Source organism: Cucumis melo, chromosome 2, assembly GCF_025177605.1.
Source record: "Cucumis melo cultivar AY chromosome 2, USDA_Cmelo_AY_1.0, whole genome shotgun sequence".
In the NCBI taxonomy this organism is placed as follows: domain Eukaryota; kingdom Viridiplantae; phylum Streptophyta; class Magnoliopsida; order Cucurbitales; family Cucurbitaceae; genus Cucumis; species Cucumis melo.
In genome coordinates this window covers 11,869,363-11,894,182 of record NC_066858.1, presented here as the reverse complement: position 1 = coordinate 11,894,182, position 24,820 = coordinate 11,869,363, and the positions used below count along the sequence as shown (strand labels likewise).

Genomic DNA, 24,820 nt, shown 5'->3' with positions numbered 1-24,820 from the left:
TAATTTTTATTTTTCCTTTTCATTTTTTCTTTTCAATAGCCTAATTTAAATTGGGCTATCTTCAAGGGCTATTAAAAGCCCAGTTTGTTGTAGTGTATGTAAACTCTTTACATAGGATGCCCCCACTCCCATGTCTCTACATGAACGATTCAGGATCACATCATTTGAACTAAACTACATAGTGGGTCGCATCCATAGTGTTTCCATAATAAGGCGTCCAACTGTATTCATTCACAATAAACCATTTGGGCTATATACTCGAACTTGATCCAAGTTTATGTCTCTACATAAAGTTTAAGTCTATACTAGATAGCCTTTAAACCTTTGTTTATTGGATTCAAGATTATAGTATTCTATTTTCACTAACAAATCCTCAATAAACACTTTATTAGATAGAATATAGTTTTAACTACAAACTACGAGTTTTAGGACATAAATTCCAACAATAAGATTCTCTGATGATGATTCTGTTGATTTGCTGTGCTGATATATCTTTGCTAGCTATCTGATCCATGAGACGATCTTGAAAAACAGTGACTTGAACCAGAAAAGAAATCTCTTATTTTCGACAAAATGTGGAGTTTGTTGGGTATTTTGTCTAAAAGATATTATAAGCATTATCTTTTTAAAAGATAAGATAATCAGTTGATCTAAGATGATTGTAACAATGAGTAAGGTAAACGACGAAGCGTGATTCAAGTAGTCACAGTAAACTTTTGTAGAGGATGAAGATATCATCGAAGAGGTTCACCTATGCATTCAGGTGGAGCCTGAAGTCAAACATCATTGAGAAGAATTACTCATGCATTTAGGGGGAGCTTGAAGTCTGAAGCTAATGAGCATGTTATATAGTCGTATAGTTGAACAAAGATCATATGATGTATCAATGTATATTGACTAAGTGTGATTCATAATAATATTACTCATCAGGGTTGTATGCAACTCTCTAGACGTAGGCAATATTGGCGAACTGGGTTACCAAAGTTCCTCGTGTTATCCTTTCTTGTTGTCTCTCTAACTATTACACCAATTATTTACTTTAGAATTAACTAAAGGTTTGTTTGATTATCGCACATCATTTTTTCATAATAATTTACGGATGAAAGCAGATGACGTGTTTCCAATGTTTCTAAATGTTTTCTCTTAGCCCAAATATTCCATGAGACCTATTATATACATGTGGTTAACTCTATACTGATTGTAGGGTTGACGAGCCTATAGTTTATGGGCCATCAGGAAGGGTATAGTGAAAACTGTTTCCTATCGATTATTCCGTCTTTGGATGAAGAGGTTTAATAATGCTTGTGGCTATGAAACATTGTCTTACAAAAGCTACGCAAATGTTTAATGTTTCAAGAATCACATTATGAAATGTCTGTTTACAAATAAATGTATTTAAGCTTCATTTTAATGTAAACTATTTATGAAAACTTGTTTTATAAAATCGTTGCTCGTTAAGTCTTTCGGCTTACCCTTTTAAAATGTTTTCCCTCTTTCCAGTATAGATTGTGAACCTCTGCGTGCTGAACATACTACTGCCGAGCCAATTTAGTTTTAATCATGAAAGGAATAGATTTGTTAAAAGTATTACCATGTTTAATTAGGTGTATATTTCCATGTTTTATACATTTTACTTGATATTTTTAAAGTTCTTTTCAAATGGGTTACACTACGGTTTAATGTATTTTTAGTCATTTCAGAGGTCAAAGACTTCCGCTGGTAAAGGTCTCATGTTTTCATGTCAAGGGTTAGCTGGAATCATCTCAGAGGTGGATTGTTTTGGTTAACTTTACGCCACCTCTTGGGTCTAGAGAAGGTTATATGGGTAGAGGTATGACACTTAACCTTGGTCTAGTTCACAAAATCACAAATTATTCTGGTACCATTTGCATTCAGACTTGGTGCTTAGTGTTGTGTGTGTCTATATCTTATGTTATGCAATGTGGCATAGTCATTGCATAATATCTCCTCTCTATGTCTTGCGTAGTTACTAAATCCTCGTAGAGTACAAGTTTTTCTACTGCTTGCCCAAGTATAAGCGACCACAGAAAATTGATATCAAAGTTTAGTTCTAGGATTCCTCTTCATTCAGGCAGTGAAAAAGAATCATTTATACAGTATGATGAAGTATAAGTAAAAACTATATCTACTTATCTACACTAGAGAATCTCAAAAGGGGAATAAGGATGGAAGCAAGATGGGAATGCACACTAACTTGTATAAGAGAGAGTGAAGGAAAGAACTCTGCATTTCTAGGCGTTTAAACCATGCGACAGCTTCAATGCGATGTATCTCATTTAACTAGTTTATGATTAAGGCAAGAAACTTTCGGTGTCTTAAACGCTACAATTGCTCGCCTCTCAGGATGGAAATGGTCAAACTTGGTGAAGCAAGATATATCAAGAAGCTTTCACTTACAATACTTATAGAACTTCTCTTTTAAGGGAGGGAACCTCTCGGTGCCAAACACTCACACTTGTTCTCCTTTCAAGACACAAATGCTGCAAGTTATTTCACCAAGGTAGAGTTTGTCTCCAAACTCCTTGCGCGCGTTAGCCATATACTTGCTACTTGCTCTCTAAGGTAGTTGGCGATAAACATTGGCCAAGTGATGACTATAGCTCAGCTAATGTGATAAGAGTTATAGGCTAAGCTTCTTATCAAGAACTTATCACAATACCAAACTACAGATAATACATTAACAAGTGAACAGTAAATAAAAGATGGATTGAAAAGGTAAAAACATGCAATATATGTAAAAACATGCAATATATAAAAGAATGTAAGTCTTAGGTCACTATACAATATGAACAAATACATTGCAAAGAAATACAAATATGAAAGTATAGAAATATATATTACAAGTTAGGGAAAATGGAAAGTGACATCTTCTCTACTCAGAGTCTAAGCTCCCACTTATAGATTGACTAGAGAAGAAGAAAAATACTTTTACAGATGGCAGAAAGGCTACTCCTTTTTGCACTTCTCTAGGATTTGGCCCATTCAAGCCTTTTGGTCGGTCCATTCAAATGTCTGGCTTCTCTCGAAGTTGACTTTCTTGTTTGGTAGATATGGGATTCTTTTATAAGAAACTTTCGGTGGAAAATTTCTATTCTTCTGATCATGTCAGTGCCTAATGCAGCCTTTGTCAAGTCACATCATCCTAACTACCATTCTTGTCCTCTTGTGAACCTTCCTCACATGATGATGTAGATCTTGGCCTAGAAGTTTTACTTGTCAGATGGGTTCTTCTCGCATAGCTCTTACATGAGGTCTTCTACGATTCACTAGTTTCTTCTTTTATTCCTATTCCTACGTTAAGACACTAAAAACGAGGTAAAACAGGTATGGAGGCTTATGTACATGCATTTCCAAATACTTATGAATTTACAACATAAGTTACGCATTTTGACACTTTTACTACGTGTTTTGGCTTCATTATTCTATCTAAAAGGCTATAATAACTTGTATTTCTACAAGTTATCACTCATAACTCATTGCCAAACTTGAAACTCATGCTTTGTGAATCATTTATAAATCTAGTATATCAAAAAAAATCAACTCAAAGCATGTTATAAATATGAAATAGTAAATCAAGCTTAGAAATTTGTTTAAAACTCAAATTTGTGACTCACCAACTATTGTCTTGCTTGTTTTTTAATTCAACGTTCATTCGTAGATGTGTCATGTTAAGCTCTAAATGAGCACCTTAGTAGGTGGCTAAAATAGGATCATACGATAAAAGGTGCAATTCCTATCTCTGCGTTGCTAATTTCTTCATGATATGCATGTAATACAAATTTTTCTCTCTATCATTCAAGTGTAAGCGAAGAGAGGTTTCCTGGTAAGTCTAGGGTTTAACTCAAGAAATTAGTATTCTTATTGAATTTATCGTGCACCCAAACCTATGCGGTTTAATCTATACAATTTGGATACAAACAGTATATTTTATCCGAATTATATATACTAAGGTGCAATTGGTGATGCGTGTTGGAATTAATGTCCTAAAACTCGTAGTTTGTAATCATATTCATTTCAATAAAGTCGTTATTGAGAAATTGAATACTATATTCTTAAAACCAATAAACATATATCCCCAGACTATTTTTTGAGTAAACTTGAACTTTACGTAGAGACATAAACATGGATTAAGTTCGAGTAATAGTCTAAATAGTCTATAGTATAAGATTAAAGGTTGGGCGCTTTATTTAGAGATACTATGGATGTGGCCCACTTTCTAAATAATAGAAACAATGTAATCCTAAATCATTCATGTAGAGACATGAAAGAGGAGGCATCCTATGTAAAAGGTTTACATAAGATAGAACCATGAAATAGTCACTTATACGTAATAACGTCGTTTACTGTTTAAAACTGACTATCTCGTTTTTAATGACCTAGGTAACTTAATCTTAATCTTAAGCTAACTTAATAATGCCATTTACTGTTTAAAACTGACTATCTCGTTTTTAATGACTTAGGTAACTTAATCTTAATCCTGAGCTAATTGTGAAGTCCTGTTCATACGAGATTATCCTTAGATTTGCATAGGTGAAGGCAACTCATTGCGTTGGCCCAATAAGCCTCCCATTTCAGGGATAAGATCGGGTGAATAGTTGGAAACATGATGTGTAAGATGGAACTTACTCCTACCCATTTTAAGGTTAGTAGATAGGTTGTTTCCTTAAGAACTGAATCCAAGTCTTGAACATAGGGGCCCCAACCTCTCATTGGCTTGAGAGGGATTCGGTTTATAGGTTGGACCTTAAACCAAATGTTCAATAGTGGATCAGTGGGACTTAAGGAACAAGTTGTAGTCTCAAGGGTAAAAACAGTATTTTGACCCAGCCGAGGTTACGAACAACCTGTGAATGATTAACTTACTGATCATGGTTATATCAGATGGACAGAAGTATATCTATAGTGAGGAGAGTGCAGCTACGAGACTTTAGTGGAATGACTCGTTAGTTAACGAATGTTGATTAGTTTGGACTAAACGGGTTTAGCTAGTTAATCACGGATCGTTGGAGCCTATGAACTATAGGTCCATTAGGTTTCCCTGCGAGCTCATACGGAATTAACTTAGAGCAACATGTTGGAATAATTTGAATAGTTCAAATTAGGTAAAGAGAGAGAAACCGACGAATATGTGATGTAATCATCGGTTATAGGACTTTATATTCAAATGTGATTTGAATTTTAAGAAAATGAATGTGGATTCATGCTCTGAAGGTCGAAATTAGTCAACGTGGACAAAATGGTAAAAAGTCAAAGTTTGACTTTGACTAAAATGATCAAATGACCATTTTACCCTTGACTAAAATTAATGGGAATATCCAAAAATCTCACTAAATGGAATGGTGAGTAATTCCACTAAATGTTAGTAGAATACAAGGCGTTGAGAAATTATCCAACTAATTACATGAAGAATGATTGTTTTTTGGCTAATTTTTATCAAAACTTCATTCCATATCTCTCTGTAAATTCCTTCATTTGATGGGTACCTCAACCTAGTTCTTAGTCCGGAGTATAGCGGGTGATCTCTAGTGGTGGTTCTGGGTGTGTGGTCGTGAGAAGATTTGGAGCATCAGGGAGCTTCAAAGGTAAAGAATTTCTTTTAACCTTAATCATTGTAATTAGGTTAGTCTTAAGCTTGTTAATTACTAAAGTGTTTAGTTGCATATAGAGTAATTTTTCGATCCTGTTTCCGCTGCGTTTGTATAATTTCCAACATGTGGTATCAGGCGTGCTTATTTTACTCATTTGCATATGGTGGATATTTCAGTTTATTTGATAAATTGTTGTGGTTTGAACTAAAATGAATATATTATGGTTTTGGCCCTAAGTTAGGTTTGAATTTGTAATTATTATTGTATTCAAAGTTTTTTTTTTGAGTCATTAGAGTTGAATTTAGGTTGTAATTTCTTCAATAAGGAGAAAATTCAAGACAGACCTGAAACTGAACCTGTTAAACGATCATGTTCATCTGGCCTGGCCTAAACGATCGTGTTCATCCAGCCTGGCCTAAACGTTCATGTTCATCCGACCTAAACAATCGTCTTTATTTGGCCTGCCCTAGACAATCGTGTCTGTTTGGCCTACCCTAAATGATCTTGTTCATTTGGCCAGCCCCTCAGCGATCGTGTACCTGTTTAATCTGGTTGCAATTGTTCGGGAGCGGTTTATGTACTCCACCAAATTATTATTGTAATAATTTAGTTTTTAGCTTAACTTAAGAGCCAAAACTAGTCCATTTTAGGATGTTTTAATTAATTATGCATTTAATGTATGTTTTAATTATTGTTTAATTGTATGTGCATATAGTATGCCATATAGTTTTAAAATCCCACCATAGATTAACATGTTCATGCATTGAAAGTATGTTATAATGGTTATAATGTATAGTATGCATGTTAATTAATTAATTTTTTTTAATTAATTAAGTTAATTTTGATTAAATATGATTTAATTAAATTAATTAATAAATTAATAATATATTTATTTATTTTAATTAAATATGATTTAATTAAAAGTTAAATAAATTCAAAATCGATATTAAATTAATTTTTTTATATAATATATGTTGTTAGATGATTGTTATAGGTTTGTCTAAGTTCTTTTTATAAGTGTTATAAAACAAATTAGACATTTAAAATCTATAACATAGATAAGATGCATGTTCACCTAGGTTAAACATATCTTCCAAAATTCTTAGAATTAGGTCGATATCTTGTAAAACTGGTTACAAGAGGCTCACCTGATTCGATCTTGTCAACAAGTCATATAAGATGACTAAGGTTGGAGGTTCTTAAGTTGACGGTTTACGGAACACCTCCTACTTGGAGATCCTAATCAGTTCTTGAGTCTAATTAACCTAGTTTTATGAGCATGCGTAAGAGGTGTAAAAGTGGTATATCACCTAGACATCGTAGGTTAAAATCTAGTATAAAAAGTTATGCTCGGATGTTTTTAACTAGACTTAGGATTTATTTACGTTAGCCTCAATATAAATCCTAAAGTTTCAAATACTCTTAAAATCATTATAGAACACTTCAGCAAGAGAGAAGTAATGTACTTTTAGCTTTAGCACGTGAGATCCATGTAGGGCTTTGCACCGTGTATAAGAGGGGACTCCCTTCGGAAAGTGTTTGCATGGATCAAGATCAAGGTGAATAGGGGAAGTAGTTCATAGTAAGTGGGTAAGGGATATGTGACAACACATCCCACGGTCTCTTCCATTGGGTTGCACCATGAGATTCCTATAATACACCTGCTTGTCTGCCCTGAAGCGACGTTTCCTTCGGAGGGTTGTATTATAGGATTCAGAACACCGCAAACTCCATATATGGATAGGGTCTCTTAGATCAGTTTTCAAATTGTCTTTTCACTTTCGGAAGCATAATGATTCTTATCTTTGAGATCTCAAAATGGAAGATTACACTTACAAGAATTACTAAGTTGTTAGTATATTCTCGACTGAACAAGCGGTAACTAAAGTGCTAAAGCAAATATGAGATATTCAGGTGTTAGCATTTGGTCAAGATTGTCTTGGTTCAAAGGAAAAGTATTCGACTACCCTACGGTAGAAGTTATTCTGAACCTTTGAAATATCGTCGCAAAAACATAATAATGAAAGGGTACATTATTAATATTTGCAAAATTAGATTGATTTTAAAGGATTATAGTTTTTTCTAAAAAGAATATGTTTGTTTTTCAGCATGAATAGCTCAATAGTTCAACTATTAGCTTCCGAAAAATTTAATGGCTGATAATTATGCGGCATGGAAATCAAATATAAACACGATACTAGTAGGCAATGATTTGAGATTTGTCTTAACAGAGGAATGTCCTTAAACCTCTGCCTCCAATGCTAACCGAACTAGTTGGAAAGCATATGATCGATGGGTAAAGGCTAATGAAAAAGCCCGTGTCTACATTCTTGCCAGCATGACAGATGTTATAGAAAAGAAACATAAATCCTTAGCTACGGCTAAAGAAATTATTGATGTATTGAAGGCAATGTTTGGGCAACCAGAATGGTTCCTAAGACACGAGGCAATCAAATACATTTACACTAAGTGTATGAAGGAGGGGACCTCTTTTAGAGAACATGTTCTGGACATGATGATGCACTTCAACATTGTTGAAGTAAATGGTGGTGCCATCAATGAGGCTAATCAGGTTAGTTTTATCTTAGAGTCTCTTTCGAAGAGCTTCATACCCTTTCAAACAAATGCATCCCTGAACAAGATAGAGTTTAATCTGACAATCCTTCTTAACAAGCTCCAGCGATTCCAGACCCTTACCATAGGTAAAGGAAAACAAGTGGAAGCAAACTTTTCTACTACAAAAGAAAAATTTTCAAGAGGATCATCCTCTAAAAAAAAATTGGACCCTCAAAACCAAAACCTCAAATAAAAAATAAGGTAAAGGGGAAGACTCCCAAACAGAACAAGGGAAAGAAAGCTGCAGAAAAAGGTAAGTGTTACCACTGTGGCCAAAACGGGCACTGGTTAAGAAACTGCCCAAAGTACCTTGCTGAGAAAAAAACAGAGAAGGAAACATAATGTAAATATGATTTACTAGTTGTTGAAACATGTCTAGTGGAATATAAAAATTCGACCTGGATATTAGATTCAGGAGCCACTGATCATATTTGCTTCTCATTTCAGGAAAATAGTTCTTGGAAAAGGCTTTCAGAAGGCGAGATCACTCTCAAGGTTGGAACAGGAGAGATGGTCTCAGCTGAAGCAGTGGGAGACTTAAAGTTGTTTTTTGGAAATAGATATATCATACTCAAGAATGTCTTGTATGTACCGCAAATGAAAAGAATTTAATATCTATTTCTTGTATTTTAGAACATATGTATAAAATATCTTTTGAAATTAATGAAGCGTTCATTTTCTATAAAGGTATTTCAATATGTTCTGTCATACATGAAAACAACTTATATAAGTTAAGACCAACACGAGCAAATTTTATCTTAAATACTGAAATGTTTAGAACAATCAAAACTCAGAATAAAGACAAAAGGTTTCTTCTAATGCCTATTTATGGCACTTGAGACTTGGTCACATAAATCTCAATAGGATTGAGAGATTAGTTAAAAGTGGACTTCTAAGTAAGTTAGAAGATAACTCTTTATCTCCTTGTGAATTTTGTCTTGAAGGAAAAATGACCAAGAGATCTTTTACTGGAAAAGGTCTCAGAGCCAAAATTCCTTTAAAGCTCGTACATTCGGACCTTTGTGGACCAATGAACATTAAAGCTAGGGGAGGGTACTAATATTTCGTTAGTTTTATTAATGATTATTCGAGATATGGTCATGTTTATCTAATTCATCATAAGTCTGATTCTTTTGAAAAATTCAAAGAATATAAGGCTGAAGTTAAGAATGAATTAGGAAAAACAATAAAAATACTTCGATCAAATCAAGGTGGAGAATATTTGGACTTACGATTCCAAGATTATTTGATAGAACATGGAATCCAGTCACAATTCTCTACACCTAGTATGCCTCAGTAGAATGGTGTATCAGAAAGAAGAAACTGAACCTTGTTAGACACGATTCGCTCTATGATGAGCTTTGCTCAGTTGCCAGATTTCTTTTTGGGATATGCTTTAAAAACAACTGTCTATATTTTGAATAACGTTCCCTCTAAAAGTGTTTCAGAAACACCTTATGAGCTATGGAAAGGGCGTAAAGGAAGTTTACGTCACTTTAGAATTTGGGAATGTCCGACACACGTGTTGGTACAAAATCCTAAAATATTGAAACATCGTTCAAAATTATGTCTATTTGTAGGATATCCAAAGGAATCTAGAAGTGGTCTGTTTTACGATCCTCAAGAAAATAAAGTATGTAGATCAACAAATGTCTCATTTTTAGAGGAAGACCACATCAGGGATCATCAACCTCGCAGTAAATTAGTGTTAAATGAGATTTCCAAGAGTGCTTCAGATAAACCAAGTTCATCCACTAAAGTAGTTGATAAAACTAAGATATCTGGTCAAACACATCCTTCTCAAGAGTTGAGAGAGCCTCGATGTAGTGGAAAGGTTGTTCATCAGCCTAATCGCTACTTAGGTTTAAGTGAAACTCATGTTGTCATACCTGATGATGGCATAGAGGATCCATTAACCTATAAACAAGCAATGAATGATGTAGATCTGACTAATGGATCAAAGCCATGAACCTCGAAATAGAGTCTATGTTCTTTAATTTTGTCTGGACTCTAGTAGATCAACCAAATAACATAAAACCTATTGGTTGTAAATGGATCTACAAGAGAAAACGAGACCAAGTTGGTAAAGTACATACTTTCAAGGCTCGACTTGTGGCAAAGGGTTATACCCAAAGAGAAGAAGTGGACTATGAAGAAACATTCTCTCCTGTTTCCATGCTTAAGTCCATTAGAATACTCTTATCCATCGCCACTTTTTATGATTATGAAATTTGGCAGATGGATGTCAATATAGCCTTTTTAAATGGAAATCTTGAGGAGAGTATCTATATGGCTAAACTAGAGGAGTTTATTAAAAAGGGTCAAGAACAAAAAGTTTGTAAGCTTCAGAAATCCATTTATGGTTTGAAACAAGCATCTAGATCCTGGAATATAAAATTTGATACTGCGATCAAGTCTTATGGCTTTGAACAAAATGTTGACGAACCTTATGTTTACAAAAAGTTCGTCAATTCCGTTGTAGCATTCTTAGTTTTATATGTAGATGATATTTTACTCATTGGGAATGACATAGGTTATCTTACTGATATCAAGAAATGGCTAGCTACGCAACTTAAAATAAAATATTTGGGAGATGCATAATATGTTCTTGGAATCCAAATTGTTTGAAACCGTAAAAATAGAACATTAGCCATGTCTCTCAAGCATCTTATATTGAAAAAATGCTGTCTAGATATGAAATGCAGAATTCCAAAAAGGGTCTGTTGTCGTACAAATATGGAATTCATTTGTCAAAAGAACAATGTCCTAAGACACCTCAAGAGGTTGAGGATATGAGAAAAATTCCCTATGCTTCCGCTGTTGGAAGTTTGATGTACGCAATGTTATGTACTAGACCTGACATTTGCTTTTTAGTAAGGATGGTCAGTAGGTATCAGTCCAATTCTGGACGTGATCACTGGACAGTCGTTAAGAATATTCTAAAATATCTTAGAAGAACAAAAGACTACATGCTCGATTATGGTACTAAGGATTTGATCCTTACTGGGTAGACTGATTCTGATTTCCAAATGGATAAAGATGCTAGAAAGTCTACATCATAATCAATATTCACTCTAAACGGAGGAGCAGTAGTATGGAGAAGCGTAAAACAGAGTTGTATAGCCGACTCCACAATGGAAGCTGAATATGTTGCAGCTTGCAAAGCAGCAAAGAAAGCAGTATGGCTAAGGAAGTTCTTAACTGATCTGGAAATTGTTCCAAATATGCATCTGTCAATCACTATATACTGTGACAACAGTGGTGCAGTTGCAAATTCACGAAAACCTAGAAGCCATAAATGGGGAAAGCATATTGAATGCAAGTACCATCTTATCAGGAAAATTGTACATCGTGGTAACGTTGTAGTAACCCATATTTCTTTCGAGCAAAATATTATTCATCCTTTTACAAAGGCTCTCACGGCTAAAGTGATTAAGAGCCACCTACAGAGTTTAGGTCTACGATGTTTGTAAACTAGGACAAGTGGGAGACTTAACGGGCATATGCCCTAGTTTGTAATCATATGTATTATTCTCTCTTATGTTTAAATTCGAACATTTTCATCCCACTAGGAGTTTTAGTCCAAGTGGGAGTTTGTTGGAATTAATGTCCTAAAACTCATAGTTTGTAATCATATTCTTTTCAATAAAGTTGTTATGGAGAAATTAAATACTATATTCTTAAAACCAATAAACATAGATCCCAAGACTATTTTTTGAGTAAACTTGAACTTTATGTAGAGACATAAACATGGATTAAGTTCGAGTAAATAGTCTAAATAGTCTATAGTATAAGATTAAAGGTTGGGCGCTTTATTAAGAGATACTATGGATGCGGCCCACTTTCTAAATTGTCACACCCCCTCTCGGACTACCTGCTACCTTAAATCGAAAGATGGTGTGAAGCCGACGAACAACGCTTTTCTATACCTGTATCTGTCGACTCTGCTTAAAACTTTCATGTGATGAACTTGCCAATCTAGTATATAAACTATTATACATGCAACAAAACACAGCGGATCCTAGGCTAATCAAAACACATACATGAAGTGTACCTCAAAATTTACTGATTTCACGGGTAAACCTAAAGACACCTTAATCAAAATATAACCAACAAAAATTTACACAACTACAGCTCCTAAAGCTTATACAAACTGTGGAGTATCTATAACATATAGGGGTGTATATACATCATAACACAACAGACTTTATGCCCAACTCAAAACACGTACTTGTAATCGATAACAGAGCTTCAGCAGACTAAATAAGTTTATCAGGCACCGGAAACTCGATCTCTACCTGGAAAATGGGTAAAACATTTTGGAAAGGGTGAGCTATGAAGCTCAGTGAGTGACTCTGTTTAAAACTACGAATTTAAAGATAAGAGCACGTGAAAACTTTACACATATAAATCTGTTTATACAAGTCGTAAATGTAAACGTGTAGTAGTAAGAATAGCTTCCTTAAATACTCAGCATGTTCATCATTGAAATCTAGAAAGGGATATCAAGTATATCGAAGAATTTTAACTAACATGACAAATCTACGTTGTGTAGGGTACACCCAGTACAACAACGTTTACAAGCTCTACGATGTAGTGGGGCCCGCCCAGCACTCCCATCGTCTTTGTCGTAGTGGGGCCCGCCCAGCACTCATGACAGCATCATTGTTATGGAGTACACTCAACGTCAACAACGGAATCTAACCAGTCACTAGAAGAAATCTAGTCTTTAATGTCGGGTGAAAAAAGTGAAAAATGGGCTTTAATGTCGTTTTTCAAAAGGCGGATGTTTAATGTCGGTTTTAAACCGACATTAAAGATAGAGCTTTAATGTCGGTTTAAAACCGACATTAAACACCCTGCTTTTTTTGAACTGACATTAAAGCCCATTTTTATTTTATTTTTATTTTTTAAATTTGTAAAAATTCAACTTTCTCTCTCTTACTTTACTCTTTTCTCAAACCCTCCTACACACTATTTTTCATCTTTCTCAAATTTCTTTCACCCTTCTCAATCATCTTTCTCAAATTTCTTTCACCTTTCTCAATCTCATCACTTTCTTCCCTCTCTTCTTCGACAGCTGCCGCCACCACCACCAGCATACATCAGATTCTTCCATCCCTGTCGTCGTCGTCAGTTTCTTCCATCCCTTTTTGAATATGTAATGTGTTTGTTTGTGTTTCTTTTGCTTTGGATCTATTTGTCGTCCGCATCCCTAACCTCTTTTTAATGGGAAAACTGAAGTGCTCACAAACCAAGGGGTAAAACCAAGTGCTCACAATATTTTACAATGTCGTCCGCATCCCTAACCCCTTTCTCAATCTCATCCAAGTGCTCACAAACCCGAGTCAGAGTACGTCAACCTCAAAGTGAATGGCCAGGTTCTGATTCCATCTTCCATTTTGCAGTTTTTTTTTTTTTTTTTTTTTTTATTTTTTATTCCTTGAAACCAAACTGGAAATGTAATGTTTGATTGGGTTTGTGTTGTGCTTGACTTCATTGTTAGGATGGGAGCGAAGTGTATTTCAGGATTTCTAAGAAATCCGAACTCAGCAAACTCATGTATTCTTACTGTAAAAGACAAGAGTTAGAGTTCAGTACCATTGCTTTTCTCGTGGACGGCCATCCCATTGCTGGAACCCAAACCGCGGAAGAGGTTTTTCCAAGCTTTTTCTAAAAGGGGTTCTTTTTTTTTTTTTTTTTTTTAATTTAAATTTATTTTGATTTCAGTTTTTGTGTGGTCATGTTGGTTGATTTGGGTGTGATTCTTAGCTGGGGTTGGAAGATGGAGATGAAATTGATGCCATGAAACACCACTACGGCGGCGGCGGCGGCGGCGGAGCAATCTGAGTTTTTCGTTTCTGTGGAAAAACGGTGATCAAGCGATATCTGTCTTTTGGTAACGGTGACGTTTGGTCTTAGTGTTAAATCTCATGTTTGCATTCGATTAATTTAGCTTGGCGCCCTTATTTTACAAGGGGTAAAACACAATATTTTCTAAATTAATGGTGCTTTTTGATTTCCTTCCTTTGCCTTTCACAATATGCTATAATTTTGGATTTTGGTTCCCATGATGTTAATGCCATGTTGATTTGGCACAGGGAAAATATGAGCAACAGTATGAGAGTACAGAAGAATTCAAGCAAGAGCTAAAATTGAAGGTTCGAGAAATATTAACAGAACAAGAATGGAGGAGGAGAAAGATGCAGATGAGGGTATGCAGGATGCTCAGATAATTTTATTTTCCTCTGGATTCTTTCGAATTCTAATATTTGGGAAGGATTGTTCATAATCTTTATTGCTTTTCTTGCATATAGATTTCTGAGGAAGAAGGCAGATTGAAGAAAGATTTCTGAGGAACAATATTCTCGCTTACTTCTTGGTTTGTTTGTATGTTTGTTTGTATATGTTTGTTTGTATGAATATTGACTTTCTCAATGTCTTCTTTCATTTGTCTGGAACTGGGATTGGGGAGTTGGAAACTAACTTGTTTTGTTTGACATTGTTGTTTCGTTCTGTTTATGTGGATTGATGGTAAATGAACTTTCCCCATTCATGGTATCTGGCACATGCTGACGTGCGTACTTATAATGGAGTTTGGACTAGTTCCCATGTTGGTGATTTTGTGTGTGTTACTTCTTTTGCAGGCGATATGAAAAAGCATCTGGTGGCAATAACCGGTTTGCAGCTTGAAGAGCAGAGACTACTATTTCGAGGTAAGGAGAAGGATGATGATGAGCATTTGCATACCGCAGGGGTGAAGAATTTGTCAAAGATTTTACTCTTGGAGAACAAGACAAACAAGCAGAGGAAGGTCGTGGAAGATGTTAAGGTGGTAGAAGAGGTCGAGAGAAGTGGTGAGCTTTCGAAGGCATCAGCAGCCATTGCTGATGTTCGGTCTGAGGTTGATAAGCTTGCAGATAGGGTAAGTTTCCCTTGGAGTTTTTCAAAATACTTGATTTTGCTCTGTAATGGGATTCAATGCTGGTTTATATTTTGGGAGCATGTTCATTATATTGTTATCTCTACAGGTTGCTGCCTTGCAAGTAGCTGTTAATGGTGGCACAAATGTTGAAGATAAAGAATTCGTAGTATCAACGGAGCTGCTGATGAGACAACTGTTGAAATTAGATAGCATTGATGCTGAAGGGGAAGCAAAGTTGCAGAGAAAAGCCGAGGTTAGTATTTAAACATTGATGGTCCTTGTTGGGCAGTTTGACCATGCTGATCGTCTATTCAATAGCATTAGAGATACTTGGATAAGTGCAGCTGGAAAGGGAAACACGTCAGACGTGAAGGAACTCATTCCAGAATTCTTTTACATGCCAGAATTCCTCGAAAATACGTTCAACCTTGACTTGGGAGAGAAACAATCTGGAGAAAAGGTTTCTACAAGTTTTATTTATTATTCTTTATTCTAATATCTTTTATGATTAATTCAGTAGCACACCCTTTAAATTTACTTGCATATTATGGTCTATCAGCGTATTGGGGTTAGGCTGTGCGCCATGTGGGATAGTGGGAAAGGAGTTGGACCAAAAATTTTAATTCAAAATACTTGTAGATATAAAAGGGGAGCAATAATGAACCGAAAAACAACTGCTGTACTAAAAAACCATTTAACAATCTTACAAATTAACCCTTGACCAGATTGTTTATCATTGGACGTGGTTTTCTTGGCAGGTTGGTGATGTTGTCTTACCTCCATGGGCCAATGGCAGTGCTAGGGAGTTCATCAGGAAACATAGAGAAGCATTGGAATCCGACTTTGTTTCGGAAAATTTGCATCATTGGATAGACCTCATCTTTGGATATAAGCAGAGAGGGAAGGTATTGTCATTATCAGGTTTCAAGCTGGAGAGATTTTATGAAGGGTGGAAAGAAGGTAAGTTTATTATATTTTTGTTAAATAAGTTGGTTTCTATTTTTTACATTTTTGTTTTGTTTTTAACCCTTGAAAATTTTAATCATAAACACATTTCATTAAATACTCTCTAGCTTCTGAACTCTGGTTTTTCAGTTTTTTACCCTTGAATACTCTTTGGCAAGCTCAAAGCCTTTTGTCTGTTGGATGATATTTTAGTTACCGATAATGTGTATTTTGCTTGCAGGGTGGTCAGATTACGTAGAATGCGTGAAGTGAATCAAGAAGTTGTCCAAAAACAAGGCTTTTGTTAAATAAGATTACGTAGAATGTGTATTTTGTTAAATAAGATTTCATTTTGTGTATGCAAATGTAAAAGACAAATATTAAAGTTTCTAAATAATATTAATTTTATTGATTTGTTGGCCTGAGAAAAAATATTTATTTACACGGATCGACTGTCAATTTATAAAAAATGGAAAATAATGCAGCAATTAAATAAAAATAAATTTGTAAAAATGGATCCAAAAACAAGGCTTTAATGTCGTTTTTAAACTGACATTATTGGGGATCTATAACCGACATTGTTGGCCTCTTTAATGTCGGTTTTAAACCGACATCAAAGCCCAACTGACATTAAAAGGCTTCAATAACACTATGAAAGATGTCGGTTGAAAACCGACATTAAAGGCCTTTAATGTCGGTTTAAAAGCGACATTAAAGATGCCTTTAATGTCGCTTTTAAACCGACATTAAAGCCCAACCGACATTAAAGGCCTTTAATAACGCTCGCAAAGATGTCGGTCGCCAAGTGACATTAAAGGCCTTTAATGTCGGTTTTAAACCGACATTAAAGGCCAGATTTCTTGTAGTGAGTGTACACACGGTAATCTCTAGCCTCAGGCTCAAGATCTCAGTCATGTAGTTAATGAAAATTTCATAAATCATCTAAAAATATTAAAACATGCCTGCTTATAAATTTTACACAAAGCTCGAACTTTACTCAGCTCTTTCGTGGAAAATTGTAGTTCTTAAAACAAAACTTCTTACTAATTCATGTTTTGCTTAAAACATTGTGGTTTAAATACTTTCCAAACATTTAATATCTACGTGCTAGCATAAATTTCTTTAAGAAATCTAGTCTCCAAATGTATACTTGAAAACAGTCATGCAATTCAAATACATTTCATAGCTTCGTAAGTAAACATTTATCGCATTCAATCATAATAACAGTTATGGATTATATTTCAAAGTTGGTTTTGTCACTCACCGTCTTGGGTTAGATCCTTGGTCAATAAGCTCGGTTTAATTCTTCTCGGCCTGCCAACAACCCAACCGAGTATTAAAACTCTAAACATTCCGGTTTCCTAAATATATACATAACATGTCGCACCAAAGATGACGCTCACGAAAACAAAACTTAAGAAATAAAATCCTATTTCAACAACTCTCTGAAATTTCCAGATTTCTAACATAAACTTCAAATGACTATAACTTTCTCAATACTTAACCAAAATAAGTGTTCTTTATATGAAACTCTTTATTATGAGATCCTCTAAAACTTACCTGAAGACATGTAAATCTGATTCCCCGTGCGTAAACTCAGATAACCCTCGAAACAGAACCACTTCCAGAATCGCGCGCACACGATCTATTTAACTTGTCCCTATAATATAACTGATTTTTAGTCGTTTTTGGTTCACGATTTCTTCATGAAAGTTGTAGTAAATTGAATAATCTTTCCAACCATACTAAATAGAGATCCTAACTCCACCGGTACACTCTGAAATTCAAGAAACACCAGAGACCTTCTGACTTCGAGTAAAAACTAACTGCCCTGTTTTCTTCATCAAAAAGCACCCAATGAATATCCGAATTTGCTCCAAATTTTTTCATAAAGTTTTTTTGAAAATGAGTTAACTTTCAGTAAATTTAAACCTCACCTCTTAATTCTTTTTGAAGAGTTCAAACCGAATTAAAAACCAGTGATGTGCAGAATGAACCAAGATTCAGCCATGGATATACTTTGCTTGATTTCTCCTTCTCTTCTTCAACCTCAAAATTCTAGTAAAATTCCTCTTCTTCTTCCAAACTCTCTCTTAGATGTTCTCTGTAAATTGAAGAAGGAAAAAAAAATGGAAGTTGGATGTCTTCAAAATGCTTGGCGGTGAAGGGAAGAGAAGAAGAAGAAGAAAAGAAAAAATGAAATTTTCTTCTCTTTTTCTTCTTTTTATCCTTTCTTTTCTTTCTTTTCTTTAATTTATTTAATAAAACTATTTAATATATAAATATATATATATATATATATATTTACACTTAATTTCCATTTTCTTTTTTTTCCACATTTAAAGAAATTAAACCAAGAAAATATCGGGTTTACATAAATAATACAGACAATGTAATCCTAAATCGTTCATATAGAGACATGAAAGAGGGGGCATCCTATGTAAAAGGTTTACATGAGACAGAACCATGAAATAGTCACTTTTACGTAATAACGTCGTTTACTGTTTAAAACTGACTATCTCGTTTCTAATGACCTAGGTAACTTAATCTTAATCCTGAGCTAACTATGAACTTATGTTCACACGATATTATCCTTAGATTTGCATAGGTGAAGGCAACTCATTGTGTTGGCCCAATAAGCTTCCCATTTCAGGGATAAGATCGGGTGAATTGTTGGGAACATAGGGTGCAAGATGGAATTTATTCCTACCTGTTTTAAGGTTAGTAGATAGGTTGTTTCCTTAAGAACTGAATCCAAGTCTTGAACATAGGGGCCCCAACCTCTCATTGGCTTGAGAGGGATTCGGTTTATAGGTTGGACCTTAAACCAAATGTTCAATAGTGGATCAGTGGGACTTTAAGAACAAGTTGTAGTCTCAAGGGTAAAAATGGTATTTTGACCCAGCCAAGGTTACGAACAAACTGTGAAGGATTAACTTACTGATCATGGTTATATCAGATGGACAGAAATATATCTATAGTAAGGAGAGTGCAGCTACGAGACTTTAGTGGAATGACTCATTAGTTAACGAATGTTGATTAGCTTGGTCTGAACGAGTTTAGCAAGTTAATCTCGAACCATTGGAGCGCCATGATCTATAAGTCTATTAGGTTTCCCTGCGAGCTCATACGGAATTAACTTAGAACAACATGTTGGAATAATTCGAATTGTTCGAATTAGGTAAAGAGAGAGAAACCAACGAATATGTGATATAATCATCGGTTATAATACTTTATAGTCAAATGTGATTTGAATTTCAAGAAAATGAATGTGAATTCATGCTCGAGAGGTCGAAATTAGTCAAAATGGACAAAATGGTAAAAAGTCAAAATGTTGACTTTTGACTTGAAAAAGTCAAAGTTTGACTTTGACTAAAATGGTCAAATGACCATTTTACCCTTGACTAAAATTAATAGGATTATCCAAAAATCCCACTAAATGGAACGGTGAGTAATTCCACTAAATGTTAGTGGAATACAAGGTGTTGAGAAATTATCCAACTAATTATATGCAATTTTGCATGTAATTAGGTTAAAAATAGTTCTTTTTCAAACTGAAGAATGATTGTTTTTTGGCTAATTTTTATCAAAACTTCATTCCATATCTCTCTGTAAATTCCTTCATTCGACGGGTACCACAACCTAGTTCTTAGTCTAGAGTATGGCAGGTGATCTTTAGTGGTGGTTCTGGGTGTGTGGTCGTGAGAAGATTTAGAGCATTAGGGAGCTTCAAAGGTAAAGAATTTCTTTTAGCCTTAATCATTGTAATTAGGGTAGTCTTAAGCATGTTAATTTCTAAAGTGTTTAGTTGCATATAGAGTAATTTTTTTATCCTGTTTCCGCTGCGTTTGTATAATTTCCAGCAGTGCGTTGGGTGTATGGTACTGTGAACTCATGCATCTGGCGTGACACGAAAGAATATTTAATTATCTAATTATAAGATAATGTGCATTAATATTTTGAGGTGATACAAAGTGTCTATTAACTTTAGAATTAAGGCAAGCATCCTTTCAGTGCCTTTCCCTTACTTTTTTTCTCTTGGGATCCGAATACTTAAAGTTTAGCTATGATTTGTATCTAATCATAAATAAATCGTGGTAGGTTCTAATTATGCGACTAACAATGGGCGACTAGGTTAGAGTTTGCGATAAAAGATGCATACCCTACCTATATGTTGCTTCATACATGATGATTAACATATAGTACAAGTTTTCCTTACGCTTCCCCAGTTGTAAGCGAAGAGAGAGGCTTCTTAGGTAAGCCAAAGTCGAACACAAGGTAATTTCTATCAAAGCTTAGCTATAACGTTTACTTGTCAACCAGGCAGTATAAATTATATATAGTGTAAGCATAAAACTATGCCAATCTACTGATTTACACAAAGGATTCTTTAGAAGGGAATGGAATGGAATGATGATGGAATGGATTAAACTTGTATTAAGAAGAATGAAGGGAACGTCTCTACATTATAGGCAATTTAAATGTGAAATATGGCTTGATGCGATATAAATCACTTAACCATCTTATGTTTAAGGTGAACAGCCTCTCGGCGCCTAAACACCATAATTGTTCTCCTTTCGAGACAAAAATGATAAAGATAAATCAAGTGATGTATATCTAGACATTCCTATTTATAAACTTCACATTTACCTCTCTATTTAAGGCGAGCAACCTCTCAGTGCCTAAACACCTCACTTGTTTTCCTTTTGGGACACAAAGGATTAGAGGCAAGACGCCAGAATGAAGTTTGTTTTCAAACTCCATTTTATGTGTACCATTTACTCTCTCGAGTAGTTGGCGACGAGGGCTGGCCAAGCAAAGAGTTAGGCTTAGGCTAAACACGATAACTCTTATACTTAAAGAACTCTTACCAAACACATAATACATATTTAAACAACTTATAACACTTCAACAAGATGAATAGCAAAGGAATGGAAGAGAGATAGTGGATGAAAATGCATTGTATTAATACATGTAGGTCTATCGACCATAAGATTAAGAGAATTCATACAATACATTCAAAATTACAAAATGGAAAGTAAAGAAATGTGTCGAGGCAAATAACGCATTGGGTTGCATTCCTTGGCATTCTTACATGTTAAGGGAAATGGTGGGGGAAGCTTCTCTCTCTAATCTCTCTCTAAGCTCTCACTTAAGATTAACCAGAGAAGAGGATGGAAAAGGAAAACTACTACAGCTGGTGAAGGGCTTTAAAACTCACCCTTTCACCGGCCTCCTTAAGGGATGGCCTCCTCTGATGATTTTCAAGGTGGAGTTTACCTCTTTTCTACTCAAAAGGTCTTGGTTAGGACCCTAAGCCAAAGTTTCGAAAGGCTGCTGGCAGTTCTTCGTCTTCATTATATGAGCAAGAGATGCACGCTAGGGAGGCTACTGAACTAAAAGCTCACCTTGATAGCAGTAAAAAATTAATTGAAGAACAACGAAGAATATCGAAGTTGCATGAGTGACGAATGGAAGAAAGTGCCCGACAGATGGAAGAAATGAGGAAGATCATTGGAGAACTTACTCGGGCAGAGAGAGGACCTTGATTCCATTGCAGAACATATTTTTCAATATTTAAGTTCTTTAGTTCCTTATAGGTGATATATATCTAAATTTAATTTCATGTCATTGTAGGTTGAGAGGCTCAGAGAAACTGGTGTTTGTGGTGCTTAGAAAAATTAGTTTTTGGTTTTTGGTTTTTATTTTTCATGCTTGTTTCAAAACCTACACATGTGTACTTTTTGAATATTCAAATTAATTTTAATATAAATTTGATTTTGAATTTTAATACTTTTTTACGTTAGTTGCTTTCATAATTTTGTTGAATTTAAATTGAATCATAACCTAAAAGAAAAAATAAATAAATAATAATAAAAGAAAAAATATTATAAACACTTTTTTCCCATGGTGTTCGTGCATCGGGAATGGTCTCTTTTGTCGACGCCATGTTGGCCCAATTTCCTTCGACACCGCATCGTGTGTTCCCTATTATTGACGTAGACACCAACGTCGGCAATAACCTATTGCCAACACATTGATCGAACGTCAAAAAAGTATTTTCCTTGATGTTTCTTACTAGTCGGCATAGCTTGCATCAGGAAAAATCAATTGCCAATGTCGTCCTACTTGTGCATCGGCTTTGCCTACCTCGACCTATTACTTCTAACATTTTGCCCGACGTTGCTTACTGTGTTTAGATAGCCATTCCCGATGCTTTTTGTTATTTCTGCCGACATATTTGTGCATCGGGAGAACCCCTAATTCTTGTAATGTTTAGGTGGGAAATTAATTGCTCTTGTTGCATATCTATACTAGCTTGTGTTATGCATCTATCCTTGCCTACAAATGTGAGTGTAGAAAGTAGTTGTTTCTTGTCACATCAGTCTCAATTACCACTCTCTTAGCAAATCATCTCGCGTAATGTTGTATTGGCATCTCACCTTTTGACGTGACAAATAGCTTTATTATTGAGTTAATGTGTCATCCTTGCTTCATTTCTTCTTTTCACAATCTGCATGGAAAAATACTTGACAGCATAGTTAATCAAATGTGATGACTTATGTAAGGTGCGTTCTTTTTATATTGTAATTTTGCACTAATAGCTACGTGTTTTAATCATTTATCTCACATTTTGACTCTATTGTTTTACCTAAAAGGCCACAATAACTTGTATTTCTACAAGTTATCACTTCCTAGCTCCAATGAAACCCGTCAGTATGAGGTAGTTGGGTCAATGGGTGTAAACCCCAACTCTTAGAGAAGCTTAAATCTTTTTTAAGAACTTCGAATATTAAGAGTTGACTAGATTTAAGATTTAAAAAGAAAGTCAAAATTATCATTAAAGGTGTGTCATAATTATAGGAAAAGAGGAAAATAGGTGTGTCATAATTATAGGAAAAGAGGAAAATTAGTTAAGTGTTATAGACTTAAAGGTTAAGTAAGATCTCGTGAAAGAAGCTTTTAAACTCGATCTTGTTCGGTGAAGAGGAAAGACGGAATGAAATTTAAGTAAGAATCTTAGGCAGTCGTATGGAATTTTGGGCATGATTTAGGATAGAGGTTTAATCCCAGAGCAATGTTGGCACTTGTTGGACCGAGATTTGAAGAAAAGAGAGAACTGTAGGGAGTTCTTGAGAAATGTTAGGGCAATTATTGACCCATTTATTTGTATACTATTTCTCAACACAATGAAAATCACCTAAAATAGAGTTTGAACAAAGGAGAACGATCAAGTTGAAGTTTAGGAGAAAATTGGTAAATATTCAAAAAGTCGTGACATGCGTCAGCCATTTACACGCGCGATCCACCCTCAGGTCACGAGTTCAAACCCTAAGCATCGCATTGTTTTTTGAATTTTTCAAAGCCAAAACGCCATTGTTTTGATCCATTTCGCGCAACCCAGACGTCACGTGTTTGAAACTCACCAAACGCGAAATCAAATCGGCTTATTCAAAATCCATCTTTTGTGCACGTTCATCCATCAGCCTCTCCACTCTTTTGTCGCCACGTGTTGTAACCTGGTCGTGCACTCCTCTTCCCCACTCGAGTTCGACCCTCAGCATTTGCAAATTATTTTTTGAAGATTTTTTCAATGGCAATTTCGTAAATTTTTTGTAACTATCTGAAAATTAACCAACTTTTCCGTCAATCGAAGAGTGCAGATGGCATTGAGGTTCTAAGTTCGAATCTTGGTGACTATTATTTCCAAATATTCTTTATATATACCCATTTTCCCCTAAATTCATATAAATCCATCATTAATCCACCATTTTCTCTCAAATAAACCTCAAATTCTCCCAAAATTTTCTCAAACTCCAGAAATTACTCCTCAATTGTGCCTTTTTTCATTCTCTCAATTAATTTCTAGAATTATTTATTTGATGGAAGGCTAATCACCAAGAGATAAGTGGGCTTAGGGCTTTTCAATTCTTGAAGAATTCTTCTTGTATTTTCCTTATTAGTTAGATATGATCAAATCGTTCAATCTTTTGTAGTTTTTGTTGAATCCTTAATTTTCTTGTATAAAAAATAATTCCTTCTTTCAATTACATGCATTCTTGTCTTGATATTGTTCTTGATTCACCATTTTGTATGCAAGATACTTTGGGTATGAAAAACTAATGCAAAATTAATTTGATTACATTTGTCTACACAGAAACTCAATCTAATTCTTGATTGCAACACTTCAAATCTTGAAATTGATTAATGTTAAATGAATCTCCCTTGTTCTTGGCAATTTCTGAATTTGATTGCATCAAGTTTATTGTGCACAATTAAATCCAATTAATTCATTAATTGAAAATTGTTTCCAAAAAAGTGTGAAGATACTTTGATCTTCTTTAAAGAGCAAGATTAGGCTTTAGTTATTGCAAGAATATACACCAAATGCATGAGGTGATTGTCTATTTTCTTGAAATCTTGACCAAAGTTCTTACAAGATCAACTTGATCAAGAACCCCTTTTAATTGAGAAAAAATCATTTCATAATCCTCTTAATTCAATGATAAGAATTGATTGATGCCCTTTGCCCATTCCTCCTCATTTTTCTCATAAGAGTTCAATTTTTACTTTTTCTTGTGAATTGAGTTTACATCCTAAATCACTCTTAAGTCTTGGTTCTACTTGATTTTCCCACACTCTTCAATGCTTTTCTTTTGCTACTAACATCATTTTTTTGAAGCTTAATTTCAAAAAACCTACTTAGTCACCATTCTCTTGGCTT

The 24,820-nt window shown here is 34.8% G+C and overlaps 1 protein-coding gene and 1 long non-coding RNA gene across 4 annotated transcripts; one reads left to right on the top strand and one right to left on the bottom strand.

Moving 5' to 3' along the window:
* Positions 1 to 12,016: 12,016 nt before the first annotated feature.
* LOC127147395 (uncharacterized) lies at positions 12,017 to 18,261 on the bottom strand. Its single transcript, XR_007818470.1, has 5 exons — positions 18,033 to 18,261; positions 17,837 to 17,926; positions 17,656 to 17,755; positions 17,360 to 17,409; positions 12,017 to 12,523 (listed from the first exon to the last, which is right to left on the bottom strand). It is a non-coding gene; the product is annotated as an uncharacterized LOC127147395 (long non-coding RNA).
* LOC103504384 (BEACH domain-containing protein A2-like) lies at positions 13,151 to 16,509 on the top strand. 3 transcript variants are annotated; one of them, XR_007818462.1, is made up of 6 exons: positions 13,151 to 13,606; positions 13,732 to 13,881; positions 13,998 to 14,440; positions 14,543 to 15,150; positions 15,257 to 15,610; positions 15,909 to 16,509. XR_007818462.1 is itself a non-coding variant. In XM_051080830.1 (3 exons), exons 1-3 carry the CDS (start codon positions 15,422 to 15,424, stop codon positions 16,366 to 16,368), a joined length of 423 nt encoding a protein of 140 aa, XP_050936787.1. In that variant the 5' UTR covers positions 15,412 to 15,421; the 3' UTR covers positions 16,369 to 16,509. The 3 variants fall into 3 exon arrangements, 1 of the variants encoding a protein (XP_050936787.1); XR_007818461.1 differs by having other exon boundaries at positions 13,151 to 14,440; positions 15,909 to 16,110; positions 16,337 to 16,509; XM_051080830.1 differs by lacking the exons at positions 13,151 to 13,606; positions 13,732 to 13,881; positions 13,998 to 14,440; positions 14,543 to 15,150 and having other exon boundaries at positions 15,412 to 15,610; positions 15,909 to 16,110; positions 16,337 to 16,509.
* Positions 18,262 to 24,820: the final 6,559 nt, after the last annotated feature.

Excerpts from the sequence above, each read along its gene's own strand:
- LOC103504384 (XM_051080830.1), top strand. The coding sequence starts at position 15,422 with ATGGTCCTTGTTGGGCAGTTTGACCATGCTGATCGTCTATTCAATAGC. Across the intron at positions 15,611-15,908 it reads AGAAACAATCTGGAGAAAAG|GTTGGTGATGTTGTCTTACC; the intron begins GTTTCTACAAGT and ends TTTTCTTGGCAG. Across the intron at positions 16,111-16,336 it reads TTATGAAGGGTGGAAAGAAG|GGTGGTCAGATTACGTAGAA; the intron begins GTAAGTTTATTA and ends TTTTGCTTGCAG.